Source organism: Drosophila miranda (assembly GCF_003369915.1).
Source record: "Drosophila miranda strain MSH22 chromosome Y unlocalized genomic scaffold, D.miranda_PacBio2.1 Contig_Y1_pilon, whole genome shotgun sequence".
In the NCBI taxonomy this organism is placed as follows: domain Eukaryota; kingdom Metazoa; phylum Arthropoda; class Insecta; order Diptera; family Drosophilidae; genus Drosophila; species Drosophila miranda.
In genome coordinates, this window is record NW_022881603.1 from 34,648,675 (window position 1) to 34,668,735 (window position 20,061).

Sequence of the window (20,061 nt, forward strand, 5' to 3'; positions counted from 1 at the left end):
TTATGGTATATTGGTATATTATGGTATATTTAGACAGTTTCATCAATCTATTAAATTTCATTTTCAACGTTATATAGAAATCCATTAAAAGCAAGTATTTAGAATAAACCAGTTAAGTAGAAAAATTTTCATAAATTGTATAAAATTATGTGGGCATGGCTAATTGTGCTATATAGCTGGTAATATTCGACGGAATATCAAAAACGAGGAATATATATAACAGAACTTGAATTCGTCAGTATATTTACGGTATATTTTTAAATGAGACCGTATATTTTGGTATTTATTTGAATCGGGTAGAATCTGTAATAACCTGGGGGAAATGGATGTTATAGAATTGAATGGAATATGTTTGTCATCCCAGGCAAAAACAATTTATTTTCAATATATTTTAATATTATTCAATATTATTTAATATTATTTTCAATATTTCAACGACATTTTAAAGCTTATTGTCTTCTTGCAGAGACCAAGAATAGGTATCAGGATCGAGATATATATACAAAACAGTCATCATATACACGAATATGTCTAAAAAATGTCAATTTGAGAAAAGGTATTTGTTAGTTAAGTTTTATGTTCATATCAATATTTTTACTTTCATATAAAATTAACAAAATAGGGTATACAAAGGCCTATACTACGGCTTACACGCAATATAGCGTCTATTTGTTTTTTTTTTTTTTGAACTTTTTCGTTTAAACCTTTTTTTACGGCGCGGATAAATGTTCTATATAGCTAGTAATATTCGACGGAATATCAAAAACGAGGATTATGTACAACAGAACTTGACTTCGTCAGTATATTTACGGTATATTTTTAAAACGAGACGGTATATTTTTGAGGGTCTTATCCTTAAGCGGCGGCCATAGTGATATACATACAAGAAAATTTTTTCAGCGAAGCAAAGGAAATATGGTGCTATTTACTAAATCAAAGTCATTAACAATGAAATTGTAAATATTCTTTGTATTTATTACGCACTAATTGAAAGTGGATGTGCATATTTAAATGGCGTGTGTTCTGTCGAAAAACTAGCGTGAAAAGAATGCCTAATGAATGAATAAATGCAAATTCATACCATATAAAACATTACGTGTGCAAGTGCTACCAGAAATCAGATATTACAGGCACTACGTCTGTGGTGTTACGTTACATCTAACCCCTATCAATAGTGTAAGAATTGTTGTGTAACCAAACCACCATTTAGGATGCGCTATATGTACATATGTATGTATGTACCCACATGTCATATGTACATAATGCTTCCTCTAGGCCACAATCCCCTTCCCACAATTTTCCCATTGAAATGTTGAGTTTAGAGAGATGTTTGCTTTTTATACCCGATACTCAAAATGAGTATTGGGGTATATTAGATTTGTGGTAAAAGTGGATGTGTGTAACGTCCAGAAGGAATCGTTTCCGACCCCATAAAGTATATATATTCTTGATCAGCATCAATAGCCGAGTCGATTGAGCCCTGTCTGTCTGTCCGTCCGTCCGTCCGTCCGTCTGTCCGTCTGTCCGTACCCTTCAGCGCCTAGTGCTCAAAGACTATAAGAGCTAGAGCAACGATGTTTTGGATCCAGACTTCTGTGATATGTCACTGCTACAAAAATATTTCAAAACTTCGCCCCGCCAACTTCCGCCCCCACAAAGGACGAAAATCTGTGGCATCCACAATTTTAAAGATATGAGAAAACCAAAAACGTAGAATTGTAGAGAATGACCATATCTTTAAGACTGCGGAATCTGAATTGGATCGTATTATTATTATAGCCAGCATCAAGAACACAATTTCATTTTTTCTCGCCCTGTCTCTCTCTAACACACACGTAGCATAGGCGGCTTTGCTTAGAGTAAAACATTAGCGCCTAGATCTCAGAGACTACAAAAGCTAGAGCAACCAAATTTGGTATCCACACTCCTAATATATCGGACCGAGACGAGTTTGTTTCAAAATTTCGCCACACCCCCTTCCGCCCCGCAAAGGACGAAAATCTGGGGATATTCAAAAATCTCAGAGACTATTAAGGCTAGAGTAACCAAATTTGGTATCCGCACTCCTGTTAGATCTTACTATAAAACGTGTATCTCAAAATTTCGCCCCACCGCGCCACCATATCTATCAGATTGCTGAATCTGGATCAGATCAGATCATTTTTATAGCCAATAGGAACAAATCAATTTGCAGTGGCTACGCAGCGCCCGACGTCACGCTTAGACTGATTTTCTGTCTCTCTCGCACGCACTCTTCGTCGTGTCGTTTAATATTAGCGGCGTCTGCCGGAGGAGAGCCATACTGACTTAGTATCGGGTATAACCGTAGAGTTGCGGTGTCCGCAGCAACTCACAACGTTCCCCCTCGTTTTATATATGTACATATAACCTCCTAGGACTCTTCAACTAACCATCGTATTTAAATGCCCTTTATTTATTAAATCAGTTATGCCAATTTGTTTTTATCTAATTCAATTTTCATGAATCGATATTTTAATTTTTTTTTGTCGGATAGAAAACATGCTAGCGTTTATTGTCATAGAGAGATCTTACAAAAAGTACACTTTTTCTAAGGCATTTATAATTCCTTTTCTTTGATTTGAATCTCTGAGCATTAAATGGTTTGTTTGTTTGTTTGTTTGGTTTATTTTGAAAGAAAGTATGAGACGAATCGAATGAGTGCATTTCGTGTAATGTATGTAGCATAGATAGAGTCTGATCTGAATATGTACGAGTATATTACCAAGTGGGATGCTTCAGTTGATTGAATGATGGATCAAGAATAGAGCGACAAGTGAACCGCTTACGCAGAATGTTGGATTAACTTTCTTATCATTTTAGAGTTACTCAAAGAAGCCATAGTTATTATGGATTTTGTTCAAGTGTCGGAGGAGGAGGGTGACGAGCCCATCGAGCTGCCGGCTGAGGAAGATGGCACATTACTTTTGTCGACCCTGCAGGCACAGTTTCCAGGCTCCTGCGGCCTCAAGTATCGCAACATGGACACCAAAGCCGTGCGAGGCGTACGGTCAAACGAGGGCCGACTATTTCCGCCAAGTGTCGATTCCGGGTGGGGAGAATACATTTATTTTTGTGTGTTCCCCAAAGGTAAACCAAATACAATATTGTATTCCTTAAAACTAGCTTTTATCGGAGCCAATTCCCTCTCACAGAAAATAAACGCAAAAGCGACGACAATTTAGAAAATTCAACAGCCAAAACGAAACGCATTGAAATGCGACTACGGTGCACTGACCTCATTGTTCTGGGACTCCCGTGGAAAACAACTGAGGATAGCTTGCGAGAATACTTTGAGAGCTATGGAGAAGTGCTAATGGCGCAGATAAAGAAGGACGTCAAGTCGGGACAGTCAAAAGGCTTTGGATTCGTACGTTTCGGTTCGTACGACGCCCAGATGCGCGTACTCTCTAATCGTCACCTCATCGATGGGCGCTGGTGTGAGGTGAAAGTTCCAAATTCAAAGGTATATACAGATCCAGACATATGTACATACTATATATTAGCTGGGTCGAGTTTTAAACTAAAAAAAATCATCTTCTAGGGGGTAGGTCACCAGGTGCCATGCAAAGTCTTCGTTGGTCGCTGTACAGAGGACATCAACTCAGATGACTTGCGCGAATATTTTTCAAAGTTTGGAGAGGTTACCGATGTGTTTATACCCCGACCATTTCGGGCCTTTAGCTTTGTCACATTTTTCGATCCGGATGTAGCCCAATCGCTGTGTGGAGAGGATCATATAATTAAAGGTAAGAGCAACGTTTGCGCGAGGCAAAGACAACTATTGCGATAACAGAAATGCTTTGTGACTTCTATAGGTGTATCAGTTCATGTTTCGAATGCCGCCCCTAAAGCCGAGCAGAGCAGAAGCCATCAAGGACAGAACTACAACTACAGCTCTGGCAACAGCTATGGCATGCATTCGTATCATCCTCAAGGCAATCACATGTCATCACATCCTGGCCGAAGTGGGCAACACAGAGGTAATAATCAACACAATGCACACGGTGGTGAGAATCCGATTATCGCCAATAGTCACAGTCACAGTCACAGTCACAGCAACAATGCCAGTGGTGGTTACGGAATGGGCGGACATTACGGAATGGGTGGCAATGCGGGTGGGGGCTACCATAATAACAGTAGTAATCACGCTGGTGGTGGGCACCGTCAGGATGGTGGCGCTCCCTACAATAGAAACTTTCATGGAATGAACCAGCCCCACAATGGAAACGTAGGCAGTGGCGGCTGGATGAACAGGGGACCCTTGGACATGCCTAACTTACAAGCATTAGGCATTAATTCGCAAGGATCGAGCTCGTCCAACCAAGGACAGAACATGAACAACCCTTTGGGGGTCGGACTTAATTTAAACTCATTGCCGATCAACCCTGCTTTGGTTGCTGCTGCGTTGAATCAGTGGAGCCTTGTGGGCAATCAGCTGCAAAATCAAAACCAGGACCAGCAGGCAAGCCTTCTACACTCTATCATTGTTTCAAACAAAAACCTCTCTCAGTTACTTTTCAGGGTGGCAATTTTTTATCGTGGATGGCTCAAAACGGCGGCCACAACGCCAACAACTATGGCGGTCGAAAAGGATCAAATAACCCAAATAATCCAGGACCTGGTGGAATGATTAAAGCCGACAACTCTACTTGTAACGACCAACAGGCTAGTTTCCCATTCAAATGATATCCAAAAATACAAATAATTTATTTTTATTCTCTATATTACAGAATGGCTGTGCACCTGGTAACGCTGGTTGGTCAAATCAAAGCAGCTCCCAGAATTCTGTGGAGAAATCCAATTTTCTTTGAGTATATTTACCAATTAGGTTTGGTAACAACCAATTATTATTTAAGAAGTAAATTTTTGATTAAACCATAACTTGTGTAGCTTATTTAAATGTCTATTCTATTCTTTTATTAAAAATTCAGGAAATATGACATCGTGGCGCCGAAGTTTATACACCCTTTGCGGTTCAACGACCCATAAATAATGGTTTATCTACTTAGATCTGAAAATCTGTTACCATTGGATTATTTTCTTGTTTTGCCAGACCTACATGGCTAAATCCATCAGGGTTGTTGTTTAGGGAATGCTTCCTTCTGTGGGTTACCAAATTTAAACACCCTGCAAGGGTGCAGTATTTGTTTAAGCATGCATATGAAAAATGTGCACTAGAACTTTGATATAATGTCGAAGAAATAAAGTAAATTACAATTATCACTTGATATAGAGCTAAAAAAAAAAATATTAGAAACTTATTGATAAATTAAATCAATACAAGCAAAAGCTAATTTAAATTTGTTTAACTGGGATAATTCGGAGAATAATAATGGAACTGGAAATTCCAAGTGCTTTATCAACCTCGATGTACCCGGTTTTTTTTATATTTCAAATAGATTCCACAATATTACATCAGAATTTGTGATGAAGGATACATTGCTCATAGTACAAAAAAAACCGTGACTAGTATTCCATATAAGTAAATATTACAATACAATAGTCTGCTTAACATACACCTTAAAGTTTTATGCGGGCACTGTATGGACCCTTGCTTAAACTATTCACCCTGTCCATTGATTATTCTTGCTTCCCCCCGATCTGAAAGGAATCGTTTATAATTCCTCTCCATAAAAAAGGTAGCAAGTCTAAAGCAAAAAATTATAAAGGTATAGCAAAGTTATCAGCTATTCCCAAAATGTTTGAGAAGGTTTTAACTTGCAACATCTCTGCAAGTCACTTATATCTCCAACTCAGCATGGATTTATAAGGCGGCGATCAACCACCACGAACTTGTTAGAGTTTACCTCTTTCATTATTAAAGGCTTTCCAGTTAACTTACAGACGGATGTTATTTACACCGACTTTAGTAAAGCATTTGACTCTGTAAACCATTCTCTTTTAGCGAATAAACTTGAGCTTTTAGGATTTCCGCCCAACCCTTTGTTCCAGGTCTCAAAGAATCCTCTTCAAAAACCCTCTCTCTTCACCAGTAAAGGTTTCTTCGGGAGTAGCACAGGGCAGCCATCTAGGCCCCTTACTCTTCACACTCTTTATTAATGGCTTGCCTTCGGTATTAACATACTCTCGAGTACTTATGTATGCGGATGATGTTAAACTCTGTGTCCAGTATAAGGACACATTATTTCATTCTCGCTTGCAGTCCGATCTCAATAACTTTCAGTCATGGTGTTGTGCAAACTTGTTACATCTTAATGTCTCGAAATGCAAAGTTATGACATTTCACCGTTCTAGCCCCTTGTTGGCTCCCTATACCCTATTTGGTGGTTCTCTTGAGAGAATTACCCTGGTGGATGATCTTGGTGTTATGTTAGACGCCAAGTTGAAGTTTTCTGAACATATTTCTACCATGGTAAATAAGGGCATGGTCCTGCTTGGGTTTATAATGAGGTGGTCAAAGGAATTCGACGACCCCTATATAACAAAAACTCTCTATACTTCGCTTGTTCGTCCGATCTTAGAATACGGCTCCTGTGTATGGTACCCTCAGTACAAAGTACACCAGGACCGTATAGAATCAGTACAAGAAAACTTATTTCTCTTTGCTGTGCGGGGCCTTAACTGGGAGGCGGGTGTGAGACTCCCATCTTACTCTAGTAAACTGCTATTAGTAAACCTCCCATCCTTAATTAACCGTAGAAAAATGCTTGGTGTGATTTTAATGCAAAACTTGATCAGGGGTGACATAGACAGCCCTGATCTGTTAAGCCGCATGAACTTCACGATTCATATTAGACTTACTAAAAATGGTACACCGTTGTTCCTTCCACTTTGTAGGTCGAATTATTCCTTGCATGAACCGTTTAGGATCTTATGCTCGGATTATAATTCCCTCTAGCATATTATATCCACCACTAATTCTCTTCCTCTTATTAAATTACTAATCCTTACACACCTTTCTAGTAATAAGTAATTGTAGTGGTATTTGTATTTTGAATGAATGCCTAGTTCTCTTAGTAAGTTTTGTGCTTATTTTCCTCGAATATTAGTCTAACAGCTATCTTTCCTACATGCTCGCGTTCCATTTGACGGTGCAGTAATTGCATCGCCTCTTGTAAGATGCAGTCATTGCATGTCAACGTCCAACAGAAAAAACTTTCATAAAAACCATGGTTTAAAAAAAAACCCTCAATACCCTAATGGAGCTATTTTTCCAGCCGGAGCTGTAGAAATCTAGAACAACTCTGAAGACTCGTTCCTGCGCAGAGTTCCCCACCCTCTGGGGTACTTGAAGATCACCGACCAGTCTTGAACCTCATCTAGCGATGAGTCGCTAAATCTTCTCCTTAATACCTACTTCCCTGATCAAAAGTTTTAAACCATCCAAGTCTGCGGGGCCAGACGGCATTATCCCTGCCCAACTGATTCACGCGGGACAAAAAGTCATTAATGGGCTCAAAATAATTTACGAGGGAGTCTTCTCCCCCGGGTGCCTCCCTGACACCTGGCTTCAGATCGGGGGGGTCTCCTTCCGCCCTGGCTACCGCCTTACCCTAACCTAACCTAACCTAGATCGGTTCGAAATTACCGGAACCGCCCGGAAATACAGCTAGCGAAAATTACTTTAGTCCGGCCACTGAGTTGCCTTTCGCAATCCAGGGCTCCTGGACTAGAGCTATGTCGGCGAGCCCTTGCTCCATGGCGATGAGGAGCTCCGCCGACGCTACCTTGCTTTTATGCAGGTTAAGCTGCAGCACACTCAGCATGGGTGGCTGGATCAATTGCACCTGACGGGTTGACTACCAGCGTCCGGTCACCGTCCTCCTCTTCTTCCTCTGCGTCTTCGAGCGTAAGACCCTGGGCGGCCTCCACGATGGACTCGAGACCTAAGTGCCTTTCCACCTCGCCTGCCTGTAGGGTGTGCGCGTCCTTGTCTTCGGGGTGGCGCATTTTGAGGCGCAGGTAGACGCAGGATCACACATTGGCCCCCCTCGTTGGGTAGTGGGCTACCAATGTGTAAGATCCTCCAATCGGTCGTTGGCACGTCCGCGTTTTGCCGCTGATGGAGCTTCAGCGCTCAGTCCCCCTGGATTGTGATGGGGAAGAGTACCTTCGCCTTAGGCTTGGACGGGATAAGCTCCCGGTCCAGCTTGGCCCCCTCCCACATCGCCTCCAGTTGGCAGACCGTGCGCGTCAGGCACCTTAGGGTTGGATCGTCGTTGCACTTTAGGATTTTAACCCCATTTAGCCACCCAGCACCATCGAAAGTGGGCATAGGGGCCCCGGGGTCTTCCTCCATATGTGTAAACAGTGCGTCGACAAGACGTGCATGCACCAGCTTCCACTGTGCCGCGGTCATCTTGCCGTTCTCCTCGCTACGGTCGATGAGTGCCACGATCAGATGTCGTTTGCTCACATCGCTGACATTCGCTTTCGGCTTTGTTGGCTTCTTGGCCGCTTTAGGTGGAGGGGCTGCACTCTTGGGCCCGCGTTGCCGCTTGCTCGCAGGAGTGTCTTTAATGGCACTCTCAGTCGAGCGTTGCCTCTCTGCCATCATCTCCTCCACCTTATTGGCAAATTCGCCATTCGACGCCCTCATTTGTGGCATCTGAGCGTAGTGCAGCCGGCCCTCTACTCGCTGCTCGGCCCAGGCTAGCTTGACTTTCTCCTCCTGGGAGATGCCTGCTTTACCTTGCAGCCGGCTTTTGATGTTGAGGGCCGCTTTGTACTGTGCTTTGGCCTTAATCCCATCTTTGGAACGTTTCGGCCCTTCCCTACGCAGGGAGCTGGTGCCTGGTTTCGGCGAGCGGAGAAGGCTCTCTTCCTCCGTCCTGCTTAGAGAGAGCACGCTCTCCAGATCCGTGTCTGTTTCGACTACGGCATCTGGGCGGCTCAATTTGCAGTAGCTATACAACTGACCTGGCCTGCTCCCGCCAAGTCCGAGGTGTGACCGCTGGCGGTACGCAGAGAGGATTGCTCCTCCCCGTGCCCGCCGGTGGTAGCAGTCACGCTTCCCACCGACGTTTGGGTTGACATCCCAACCCGTGCTTGCTCCTTCTTCGCCTCCATAGTTGTCCCGAGGGTCCATACCGGTTAATATTTTTCGGGGGAACCACCCCCTAGCGTTTTAGGCCAGACCGCCAGGCACCTCTAGCCATGGCCCTGGTTCGGTTCCCCCGACTTTAAATCGGGAAGACGCTTGCCTTAGCTAGACACTGCATTACCCCGGACGAAGCAAGCGACAGTGCACTACCCTTGCCCGGGGTAATGTAGTGTCCATTGCCCAGCCGGCACCCTCGTGGAGGGTTCGGCTAGAAGATTTTCGCCAGTCACGGAGATAAATTTGATAAATTAGTAGTTTTATCCAGACGGAGAGAGCAAAACACAAAAGTACGTACATTCAACAGGTCGTCCGAGCACTTGGTTGGGACAAAAGTGACGTTGCTAAGAGCTAGCTGAGGGTAACAGATGGATTTAATATTAAACTGCTGCTGCGACCGCAACTCTACATTTATACCCGATACATAGTGAGTATGGCTACATTGAGCGACAAAGAGTGCGTGTCTGAACATGTCGTCGGGCGCTGCGTTGCCACTGCAAATGGATTTGTTCCCTTTGGCTATAAAAATGATCCGATCTGATCCAGATTCGTCAATCTGGTATATATGGTCATTCTCTATGATTGTGCGTTTTTAGCTAGAGAATGCGTTTATTGTAAATGCCACAGATTTTCGTCCGTGGGCGGAAGGTAGTGGGGGCAAATTTTGAAATAAAATCGTGCGTATCAAAGGAGTGTGGATATCAAACTTGGTTGCTCTAGCTTTTATAGTCTCTGAGATCTAGGAACTCGTTTCTTGCAATAGGCAAAGCCGTCCATCAAACGTGTGTGTTAGAGAGAGACAGAGCGAGGGAAAATGAAATTGTTTTCATTATTCTGGCTATAATAATACGATCTGGTTCAGATTCTGCAGTCTAAAAGATATAGACATTTTCCACGATTATGCGTTTTTGGTTTTCTCGTATCTTTAAAATTGTGGAAGCCACAGATTTTCGCCTTTTGTGGAGGTGGAAGTTGGCGTGGTGAATTTTGAAATATATGTACTTGTAACAGTGACATATCACAGAAGTATGGATACAAAATGTCGTTGCTCTAGCTCTTATAGTCTCTGAGCACTAGGCGCTCATAGGGACGGACAGACGGACAGAAGGGACGGTCGGACAGACAGACAGGACTCAATCGACTTGGCTATTGATGCTAATCAAGAATATGTATACTTTATAGGGTCGGAAACGATTCCTTCGGGATTTTTGAGTATCGGGTATAAATATATTAAAATAATAAACATATTCGAATATGTACACATATACATAGGAACACAGAGGCAAGGAACAGCCAGGCAAGCTGCAGTCAGTTCAGGCTGGCTGAAAAGTTGCTTGTCCTTACTTCATTAGTCCCAAATCATCATCGAAATCGCCCATTAATCCCAATGCCCATTTTATTTCTTGTCAAATCGTGTTTTGGTTAAATTTTAGGAAAAAGTTTTCTCGAGGGCAAGAGGATAAATCGAGAACGGTTTTCAGAAAATTAAAAAAAAGATATATTTATTGCAAAAATTAAAATTACAAAAAAAACGAGGGGGAACGTTGTGAGTTGCTGCGGACACCGCAACTCTACAGTTATACCCGATACTAAGTCAGTATGCTCTCCTCCGGCAGACGCCGCTAATATTAAACGACACGACAAAGAGTGCGTGCGAGAGAGACAGAAAATAAGTCTGAGCGTGACGTCGGGCGCTGCGTAGCCACTGCAAATTGATTTGTTCCTTTTGGCTATAAAAATGATCTGATCTGATCCAGATTCAGCAATCTGATAGATATGGTCATTATCTATGATTCTGCGTTTTTAGTTTTCTCGAATGTGCAATATTGTGGATGCAACAGATTTTCGTCCTTTGTGTAGGCGGAAGGGGGTGGGGCGAAATTTTGAGAAATACGTTTTATAGTGAGATCTAACAGGAGTGCGGATACTAAATTTGGTTACTCTAGCGTTAATAGTCTTTGAGATTTGTGAATATCCACAGATTTTCGTCCTTTGCGGGGGCGGAAGGGGGTGTGGCGAAATTTTGAAACAAACTCGTCTCGGTACGATATATTAGGAGTCTGGATATCAAATTTGGTTGCTCTAGCTTTTATAGTCTCTGAGATCTAGGCGCTAATGTTTTACTCTAAGCAAAGCCGCCTATGCTACGTGTGTGTTAGAGAGAGACAGGGCGAGAAAAAATGAAATTGTTTTCTTGATGCTGGCTATAATAATAATACGATCCAATTCAGATTCTGCAGTCTAAAAGATATGGTCATTCTCTACAATTCTACGTTTTTGGTTTTCTCATATCTTTAAAATTGTGGATGCCACAGATTTTCGTCCTTTGTGGGGGCGGAAGTGGGCGGGGCGAAGTTTTGAAATATTTTTGTAGCAGTGACATATCACAGAAGTCTGGATCCAAAACATCGTTGCTCTAGCTCTTATAGTCTTTGAGCACTAGGCGCTGAAGGGGACGGACAGACGGACAGACGGACGGACGGACAGACAGACAGGGCTCAATCGACTCGGCTATTGATGCTGATCAAGAATATATATACTTTATGGGGTCGGAAACGATTCCTTCTGGACGTTACACACATCCACTTTTACCACAAATCTAATATACCCCAATACTCATTTTGAGTATCGGGTATAAAAACAACAGAAAAAAACATGTAGTTTTATTTATTTTCCTTAGTAATGATTCCTATAGGGATCGCCTATGTTTTGTGGGTGGCTAATGTTAGTCCCGTCCTGGATAGCCATGTTCTGGCTCGCTCTACTTTGTATGTCTATACGATGATGGCTCCCCGGTCGGCTTCCCTCACGTATACGAACTAGTCGCTTCATACAGTTGTGGAATTTTCTCAATAGTCGTGCGGTTTACGGCATTTGGGACCCCATCAGGTCCTGGTACTTTACCGTCCTTTCGAGGACTTCTGCTGTGGCTTCTGTGATTGCTTCTATTTCAAGTGACAGAATTCCATCCATCACCCTTTGGGCTGCCACTGCTCTGGAAATAGGGTTTCGACTATGTTTAGCAGCAGATCTGTTTGCTGTAGCTGCTGCGTAGGACACCTGCCTATTTGCTACAGTCAGCAGTCCAATATTCAGAGTGGTCTCTTATGGTCTACTCCATCAGTTGCTGTGCCACCACGCGGTGATTGAGTTTTAATTGGATGATTTTCATCTAACCTTCATCTGCTGCAAACTATTCTTCTTATAGAAAGCAAGAATAGGTATCGGGATCGAGATATTTATACGAACAGGAAACTAATCATAAGCGTAATTAGGTCTAAAACATGTCAATCTGAGAAAATGTCAATACTTATGTTTTAAATCTGATTGGAAAACATAATTTTTATTAATTGAAGGAACTAGGGTATTGAGGTATCCATACCACCGGTTGACAAGCAACAAGTGTCCAAATGACCTATCAATTCATGCTGACTTACTTTTTGTTTTCACCTTTTTTCTTCAAACCTTGGTTTAGACACAATCCAATAAAACGGGGTCCTTAAAATTAGACAATCTTATAGACCAAATGATTCATCAGTCGGGTAAAATTATGTGTACAGGTCTCAGGACCCTAGCTATCTAGTAATATCAAAGCGAATATCAAAATCGAGGAATGCGATTTCCGAACATTTAAACAATTAACCCAATGTCGACCCAATGTTTATACCCTCCACGAAAATAATGAATCTTGAAGAATTTGGGCGCAGTTCAGGTAGAAGATATCGGTTAAAGATGGGATGGATCTACAAGAAGAATTATTATTATTAGTATTATTTTCCGTGACTTAGCTCAAGTTATTATCCTTTTTAAAAAAGGGGCCTTAAGTGGGCTAAGTTCGTTTCTTCATCAGTACATGAGACGGTATATTTCGGTGTACTTCGGTATATTTCTGAGGGTCAGCCACACTGATTGACGCGCACAAAATTTGACATCAACGGTATTTACGGTAAATCGGTATATAATGGTATATTTTGTCGATTTCATCAATCTATTAAATTTAATTTTCAACGTTATATAGATATCCAATAAAAGCAAGTAATAAGAATAAGCCAGTTAAGTAGAAAATTGATTCATTGATCGGATAAAATGATGTGGGCAAAGCTAAGGGCTCTATTTAGCTAGTAATATTCAACGGAATATCAAAATCGAGTATTTATTGGTGAATAACCGGTTGACAACAATAATTACCGGCAACACTAATTCTCATACCCTAGGGAAAAGAATATTATAGAATTGAGAAAATGTGTCTCTAAATAACAGCAACACTGCGACTGTTTTTTTATACCCGATACTCAAAATGAGTATTGGGGTAAATTAGATTTGTGGTAAAAGTGGATGTGTGTAACGTCCAGAAGGAATCGTTTTCGACCCCATAAAGTATATTTATTCTTGATCAGCATCAATAGCCGAGTCGATTGAGCCATGTCTGTCTGTCCGTCTGTCCGTCCGTCCGTCCGTCTGTCTATAGAGTTAAAAAAAAAAATATTAGAAACTTATTGATAAATTAAATCAATACAAGCAAAAGCTAATTTAAATTTGTTTGACTTCCATATAAGTAAATATTACAATACAATAGTCTGCTTAACATACACCTTAAAGTTTTATGCGGGCACTGTATGGACCCTTGCTTAAACTATTCACCCTGTCCATTGATTATTCTTGCTTCCCCCCGATCTGAAAGGAATCGTTTATAATTCCTCTCCATAAAAAAGGTAGCAAGTCTAAAGCAAAAAATTATAAAGGTATAGCAAAGTTATCAGCTATTCCCAAAATGTTTGAGAAGGTTTTAACTTGCAACATCTCTGCAAGTCACTTATATCTCCAACTCAGCATGGATTTATAAGGCGGCGATCAACCACCACGAACTTGTTAGAGTTTACCTCTTTCATTATTAAAGGCTTTCCAGTTAACTTACAGACGGATGTTATTTACACCGACTTTAGTAAAGCATTTGACTCTGTAAACCATTCTCTTTTAGCGAATAAACTTGAGCTTTTAGGATTTCCGCCCAACCCTTTGTTCCAGGTCTCAAAGAATCCTCTTCAAAAACCCTCTCTCTTCACCAGTAAAGGTTTCTTCGGGAGTAGCACAGGGCAGCCATCTAGGCCCCTTACTCTTCACTCTCTTTATTAATGGCTTGCCTTCGGTATTAACATACTCTCGAGTACTTATGTATGCGGATGATGTTAAACTCTGTGTCCAGTATAAGGACACATTATTTCATTCTCGCTTGCAGTCCGATCTCAATAACTTTCAGTCATGGTGTTGTGCAAACTTGTTACATCTTAATGTCTCGAAATGCAAAGTTATGACATTTCACCGTTCTAGCCCCTTGTTGGCTCCCTATACCCTATTTGGTGGTTCTCTTGAGAGAATTACCCTGGTGGATGATCTTGGTGTTATGTTAGACGCCAAGTTGAAGTTTTCTGAACATATTTCTACCATGGTAAATAAGGGCATGGTCCTGCTTGGGTTTATAATGAGGTGGTCAAAGGAATTCGACGACCCCTATATAACAACGAGGGGGAACGTTGTGAGTTGCTGCGGACACCGCAACTCTACAGTTATACCCGATACTTAGTCAGTATGGCTCTCCTCCGGCAGACGCCGCTAATATTAAACGACACGACAAAGAGTGCGTGCGAGAGAGACAGAAAATCAGTCTGAGCGTGACGTCGGGCGCTGCGTAGCCAGTGCAAATTGATTTGTTCCTTTTGGGTATAAAAATGATCCGATCTGATCCAGACTCAGCAATCTGATAGATATGGTCATTATCTATGATTCTGCGTTTTCAGTTTTCTTAAATGTGCAATATTGTGGATGCAACAGATTTTCGTCCTTTGTGGGGAAGGAAGGGGGTGGGGCGAAATTCTGAGATATACGTTTTATAGTGAGATCTAACAGAAGTACTCTAGCCTTAATAGTCTCTGAGATTTGTGGATGCCCCAGATTTTCGTCCTTTGCGGGGGCGGAAGGGGGTGTGGCGAAATTTGGACACGAAACGGTCAAGGTCCGATATCACAGGAGTGTGGATACCAAATTTGGTTGCTCTGGCTCTTATAGAATCTGAGATCCTTGAACTCATATTTTGCAATTGACAAAACCGACCATGAAACCGGTGTGTTAGAGAGAGACAGAGCGAGAAAGAATGAAATTGTTTTCTTGATTCTGGCTATAATCATTATACGATCTGGTTCAGATTTTGCACTGTAGAAGATATGGTGATCCTCACCGATTCTGCGTTTTTGGTTTTATCGTATCTTTAAAAATGTGGATGCCACAGATTTTCGTCCTTTGTGGGGGCGGAAGTGGGCGGGGCGAAGTTTTGAAATATTTTTGTAGCAGTGACATATCACAGAAGTCTGGATCCAAAACATCGTTGCTCTAGATCTTATAGTCTTTGAGCACTAGGCGCTGAAGGGGACGGACGGACGGACGGACGGACAGACGGACGGACAGACAGGGCTCAAGATCAAGAATATATATACTTTATGGGGTCGGAAACGATTCCTTCTGGACGTTACACACATCCACTTTTACCACAAATCTAATATACCCCAATACTCATTTTGAGTATCGGGTATAAAAACTCTATACTTCGCTTGTTCGTCCGATCTTAGAATACGGCTCCTGTGTATGGTACCCTCAGTACAAAGTACACCAGGACCGTATAGAGTCAGTACAAGAAAACTTATTTCTCTTTGCTGTGCGGGGCCTTAACTGGGAGGCGGGTGTGAGACTCCCATCTTACTCTAGTAAACTGCTATTAGTAAACCTCCCATCCTTAGTTAACCGTAGAAAAATGCTTGGTGTGATTTTTATGCAAAACTTGATCAGGGGTGACATAGAAAGCCCTGATCTGTTAAGCCGCATGAACTTCACGATTCCTATTAGACTTACTAAAAATTGTACACCGTTGTTCCTTCCACTTTGTAGGTCGAATTATTCCTTGCATGAACCGTTTAGGGTCTTATGCTCGGATTATAATTCCCTCTAGCATATTATATCCACCACTAATTCTCTGCCGCTTCCACCTTTCTAGTAATAAGTAATTGTAGTGGTATTTGTATTTTGAATGAATGCCTAGTTCTCTTAGTAAGTTTAGTGCTTATTTTCCTCGAATATTAGTCTAACAGCTATCTTTCCTACATGCTCGCGTTCCGCGCATAACAGAGTTCTGCTGGTTTCAGACGGACCATTTGACGGTGCAGTAATTGCATCGCCTCTTGTAAGATGCAGTCATTGCATGTCAACGTCCAACAGAAAAAACTTTCATAATGGTTTAAAAAAAACCCTCAATACCCTAATGGAGCTATTTTTCCAGCCGGAGCTGTAGAAATCTAGAACAACTCTGAAGCCTCGTTCCTGCGCAGTGTTCCCCACCCTGGGGTACTTGAAGATCACCGACCAGTCTTGAACCTCATCCAGCGATGAGTCGCTAAATCTTCTCCTTAATACCTACTTCCCTGATCAAAAGTTTTAAACCATACAAGTCTGCGGGGCCAGACGGCATTATCCCTGCCCAACTGATTCACGCGGGACAAAAAGCCATTAATGGGCTCAAAATAATTTACGAGGGAGTCTTCTCTCACGGGTGCCTCCCTGACACCTGGCTTCAGATCGGGGGGTCTCCTTCCGCCCTGGCTACCGCCTTACCCTAACCTAACCTAACCTAGATCGGTTCGAAATTACCGGAACCGCCCGGAAATACAGCTAGCGAAAATTACTTTAGTCCGGCCACTGAGTTGCCTTTCGCAATCCAGGGCTCCTGGACTAGAGCTATGTCGGCGAGCCCTTGCTCCATGGCGATGAGGAGCTCCGCCGACGCTACCTTGCTTTTATGCAAGTTGAGCTGCAGCACACTCAGCATGGGTGGCTGGATCAATTGCACCTGACGGGTTGACTACCAGCGTCAGGTCACCGTCCTCCTCTTCTTCCTCTGCGTCTTCGAGCGTAAGACCCTGGGCGGCCTCCACGATGGACTCGAGACCTAAGTGCCTTTCCACCTCGCCTGCCTGTAGGGTGTGCGCGTCCTTGTCTTCGGGGTGGCGCATTTTGAGGCGCAGGTAGACGCTAACCATGCCCCACGCCATCTTCCCGAATTTGGAGTACAGCAGATCCTCTGCTTCCTTATTTATTTGGAGGATCACACATTGGCCCCCTTCGTTGGGTAGTGGGCTACCAATGTGTAAGATTCTCCAATCGGTCGTTGGCACGTCCGCGTTTTGCCGCTGATGGAGCTTCAGCGCTCAGTCCCCCTGGATTGTGATGGGGAAGAGTACCTTCGCCTTAGGCTTGGACGGGATAAGCTCCCGGTCCAGCTTGGCCCCCTCCCACATCGCCTCCAGTTGGCAGACCGTGCGCGTCAGTCACCTTAGGGTTGGATCGTCGTTGCACTTTAGGATTTTAACCCCATTTAGCCACCCAGCACCATCGAAAGTGGGCATTGGGGCCCCGGGGTCTTCCTCCATATGTGTAAACAGTGCGTCGACAAGACGTGCATGCACCAGCTTCCACTGTGCCGCGGTCATCTTGCCGTTATCCTCGCTACGGTCGATGAGTGCCACGATCAGATGTCGTTTGGTCACATCGCTGACATTCGCTTTCGGCTTTGTTGGCTTCTTGGCCGCTTTAGGTGGAGGGGCTGCACTCTTGGGCCCGCGTTGCCGCTTGCTCGCAGGAGTGTCTTTAATGGCACTCTCAGTCGAGCGTTGCCTCTCTGCCATCATCTCCTCCACCTTATTGGCAAATTCGCCATTCGACGCCCTCATTTGTGGCATCTGAGCGTAGTGCAGCCGGCCCTCCTCTACTCGCTGCTCGGCCCAGGCTAGCTTGACTTTCTTCTCCTGGGAGATGCCTGCTTTACCTTGCAGCCGGCTTTTGATGTTGAGGGCCGCTTTGTACTGTGCTTTGGCCTTCATCCCCTCTTTGGAACGTTTCGGCCCTTCCCTACGCAGGGAGCTGGTGCCTGGTTTCGGCGAGCGGAGAAGGCTCTCTTCCTCCGTCCTGCTTAGAGAGAGCACGCTCTCCAGATCCGTGTCTGTTTCGACTACGGCATCTGGGCGGCTCAATTTGCAGTAGCTATACAACTGACCTGGCCTGCTCCCGCCAAGTCTGAGGTGTGACCGCTGGCGATACGCAGAGAGGATTGCTCCTCCCCGTGCCCGCCGGTGGTAGCAGTCACGCTTCCCACCGACGTTTGGGTTGACATCCCAACCCGTGCTTGCTCCTTCTTCGCCTCCATAGTTGTCCCGAGGGTCCATACCGGTTAATATTTTTCGGGGGAACCACCCCCTAGCGTTTTAGGCCAGACCGCCAGGCACCTCTAGCCATGGCCCTGGTTCGGTTCCCCCGACTTTAAATCGGGAAGACGCTTGCCTTAGCTAGACACTGCATTACCCCGGACGAAGCAAGCGACAGTGCACTACCCTTGCCCGGGGTAATGTAGTGTCCATTGCCCAGCCGGCACCCTCGTGGAGGGTTCAGCTAGAAGATTTTCGCCAGTCACGGAGATAAATTTGATAAATTAGTAGTTTTATCCAGACGGAGAGAGCAAAACACAAAAGTACGTACATTCAACAGGTCGTCCGAGCACTTGGTTGGGACAAAAGTGACGTTGCTAAGAGCTAGCTGAGGGTAACAGATGGATTTAATATTAAACTGCTGCTGCGACCGCAACTCTACATTTATACCCGATACATAGTGAGTATGGCTACATTGAGCGACAAAGAGTGCGTGTCTGAACATGTCGTCGGGCGCTGCGTTGCCACTGCAAATTGATTTGTTCCCTTTGGCTATAAAAATGATCCGATCTGATCCAGATTCGTCAATCTGGTATATATGGTCATTCTCTATGATTGTGCGTTTTTAGCTAGAGAATGCGTTTATTGTAAATGCCACAGATTTTCGTCCGTGGGCGGAAGGTAGTGGGGGCAAATTTTGAAATAAAATCGTGCGTATCAAAGGAGTGTGGATATCAAACTTGGTTGCTCTAGCTTTTATAGTCTCTGAGATCTAGGAACTCGTTTCTTGCAATAGGCAAAGCCGTCCATCAAACGTGTGTGTTAGAGAGAGACAGAGCGAGGGAAAATGAAATTGTTTTCATTATTCTGGCTATAATAATACGATCTGGTTCAGATTCTGCAGTCTAAAAGATATAGACATTTTCCACGATTATGCGTTTTTGGTTTTCTCGTATCTTTAAAATTGTGGAAGCCACAGATTTTCGCCTTTTGTGGAGGTGGAAGTTGGCGTGGTGAATTTTGAAATATATGTACTTGTAACAGTGACATATCACAGAAGTATGGATACAAAATGTCGTTGCTCTAGCTCTTATAGTCTCTGAGCACTAGGCGCTCATAGGGACGGACAGACGGACAGAAGGGACGGTCGGACAGACAGACAGGACTCAATCGACTTGGCTATTGATGCTAATCAAGAATATGTATACTTTATAGGGTCGGAAACGATTCCTTCGGGATTTTTGAGTATCGGGTATAAATATATTAAAATAATAAACATATTCGAATATGTACACATATACATAGGAACACAGAGGCAAGGAACAGCCAGGCAAGCTGCAGTCAGTTCAGGCTGGCTGAAAAGTTGCTTGTCCTTACTTCATTAGTCCCAAATCATCATCGAAATCGCCCATTAATCCCAATGCCCATTTTATTTCTTGTCAAATCGTGTTTTGGTTAAATTTTAGGAAAAAGTTTTCTCGAGGGCAAGAGGATAAATCGAGAACGGTTTTCAGAAAATTAAAAAAAAGATATATTTATTGCAAAAATTAAAATTACAAAAAAAACGAGGGGGAACGTTGTGAGTTGCTGCGGACACCGCAACTCTACAGTTATACCCGATACTAAGTCAGTATGCTCTCCTCCGGCAGACGCCGCTAATATTAAACGACACGACAAAGAGTGCGTGCGAGAGAGACAGAAAATAAGTCTGAGCGTGACGTCGGGCGCTGCGTAGCC

At 43.3% G+C, this 20,061-nt stretch overlaps 1 protein-coding gene across 3 annotated transcripts; it reads left to right on the top strand.

The window, feature by feature from the left end:
• The first annotated feature begins 893 nt into the window (after positions 1 to 893).
• LOC117190686 (TAR DNA-binding protein 43-like) lies at positions 894 to 4,921 on the top strand. 3 transcript variants are annotated; one of them, XM_033395748.1, is made up of 7 exons: positions 894 to 956; positions 2,842 to 3,108; positions 3,174 to 3,484; positions 3,563 to 3,767; positions 3,837 to 4,483; positions 4,543 to 4,686; positions 4,752 to 4,921. In XM_033395748.1, exons 2-7 carry the CDS (start codon positions 2,868 to 2,870, stop codon positions 4,830 to 4,832), a joined length of 1,629 nt encoding a protein of 542 aa, XP_033251639.1. In that variant the 5' UTR covers positions 894 to 956; positions 2,842 to 2,867; the 3' UTR covers positions 4,833 to 4,921. The 3 variants fall into 3 exon arrangements, with proteins under 3 accessions (XP_033251639.1, XP_033251638.1, XP_033251640.1); XM_033395747.1 differs by having other exon boundaries at positions 895 to 1,176; XM_033395749.1 differs by having other exon boundaries at positions 898 to 1,176; positions 3,837 to 4,001; positions 4,532 to 4,686.
• Positions 4,922 to 20,061: the final 15,140 nt, after the last annotated feature.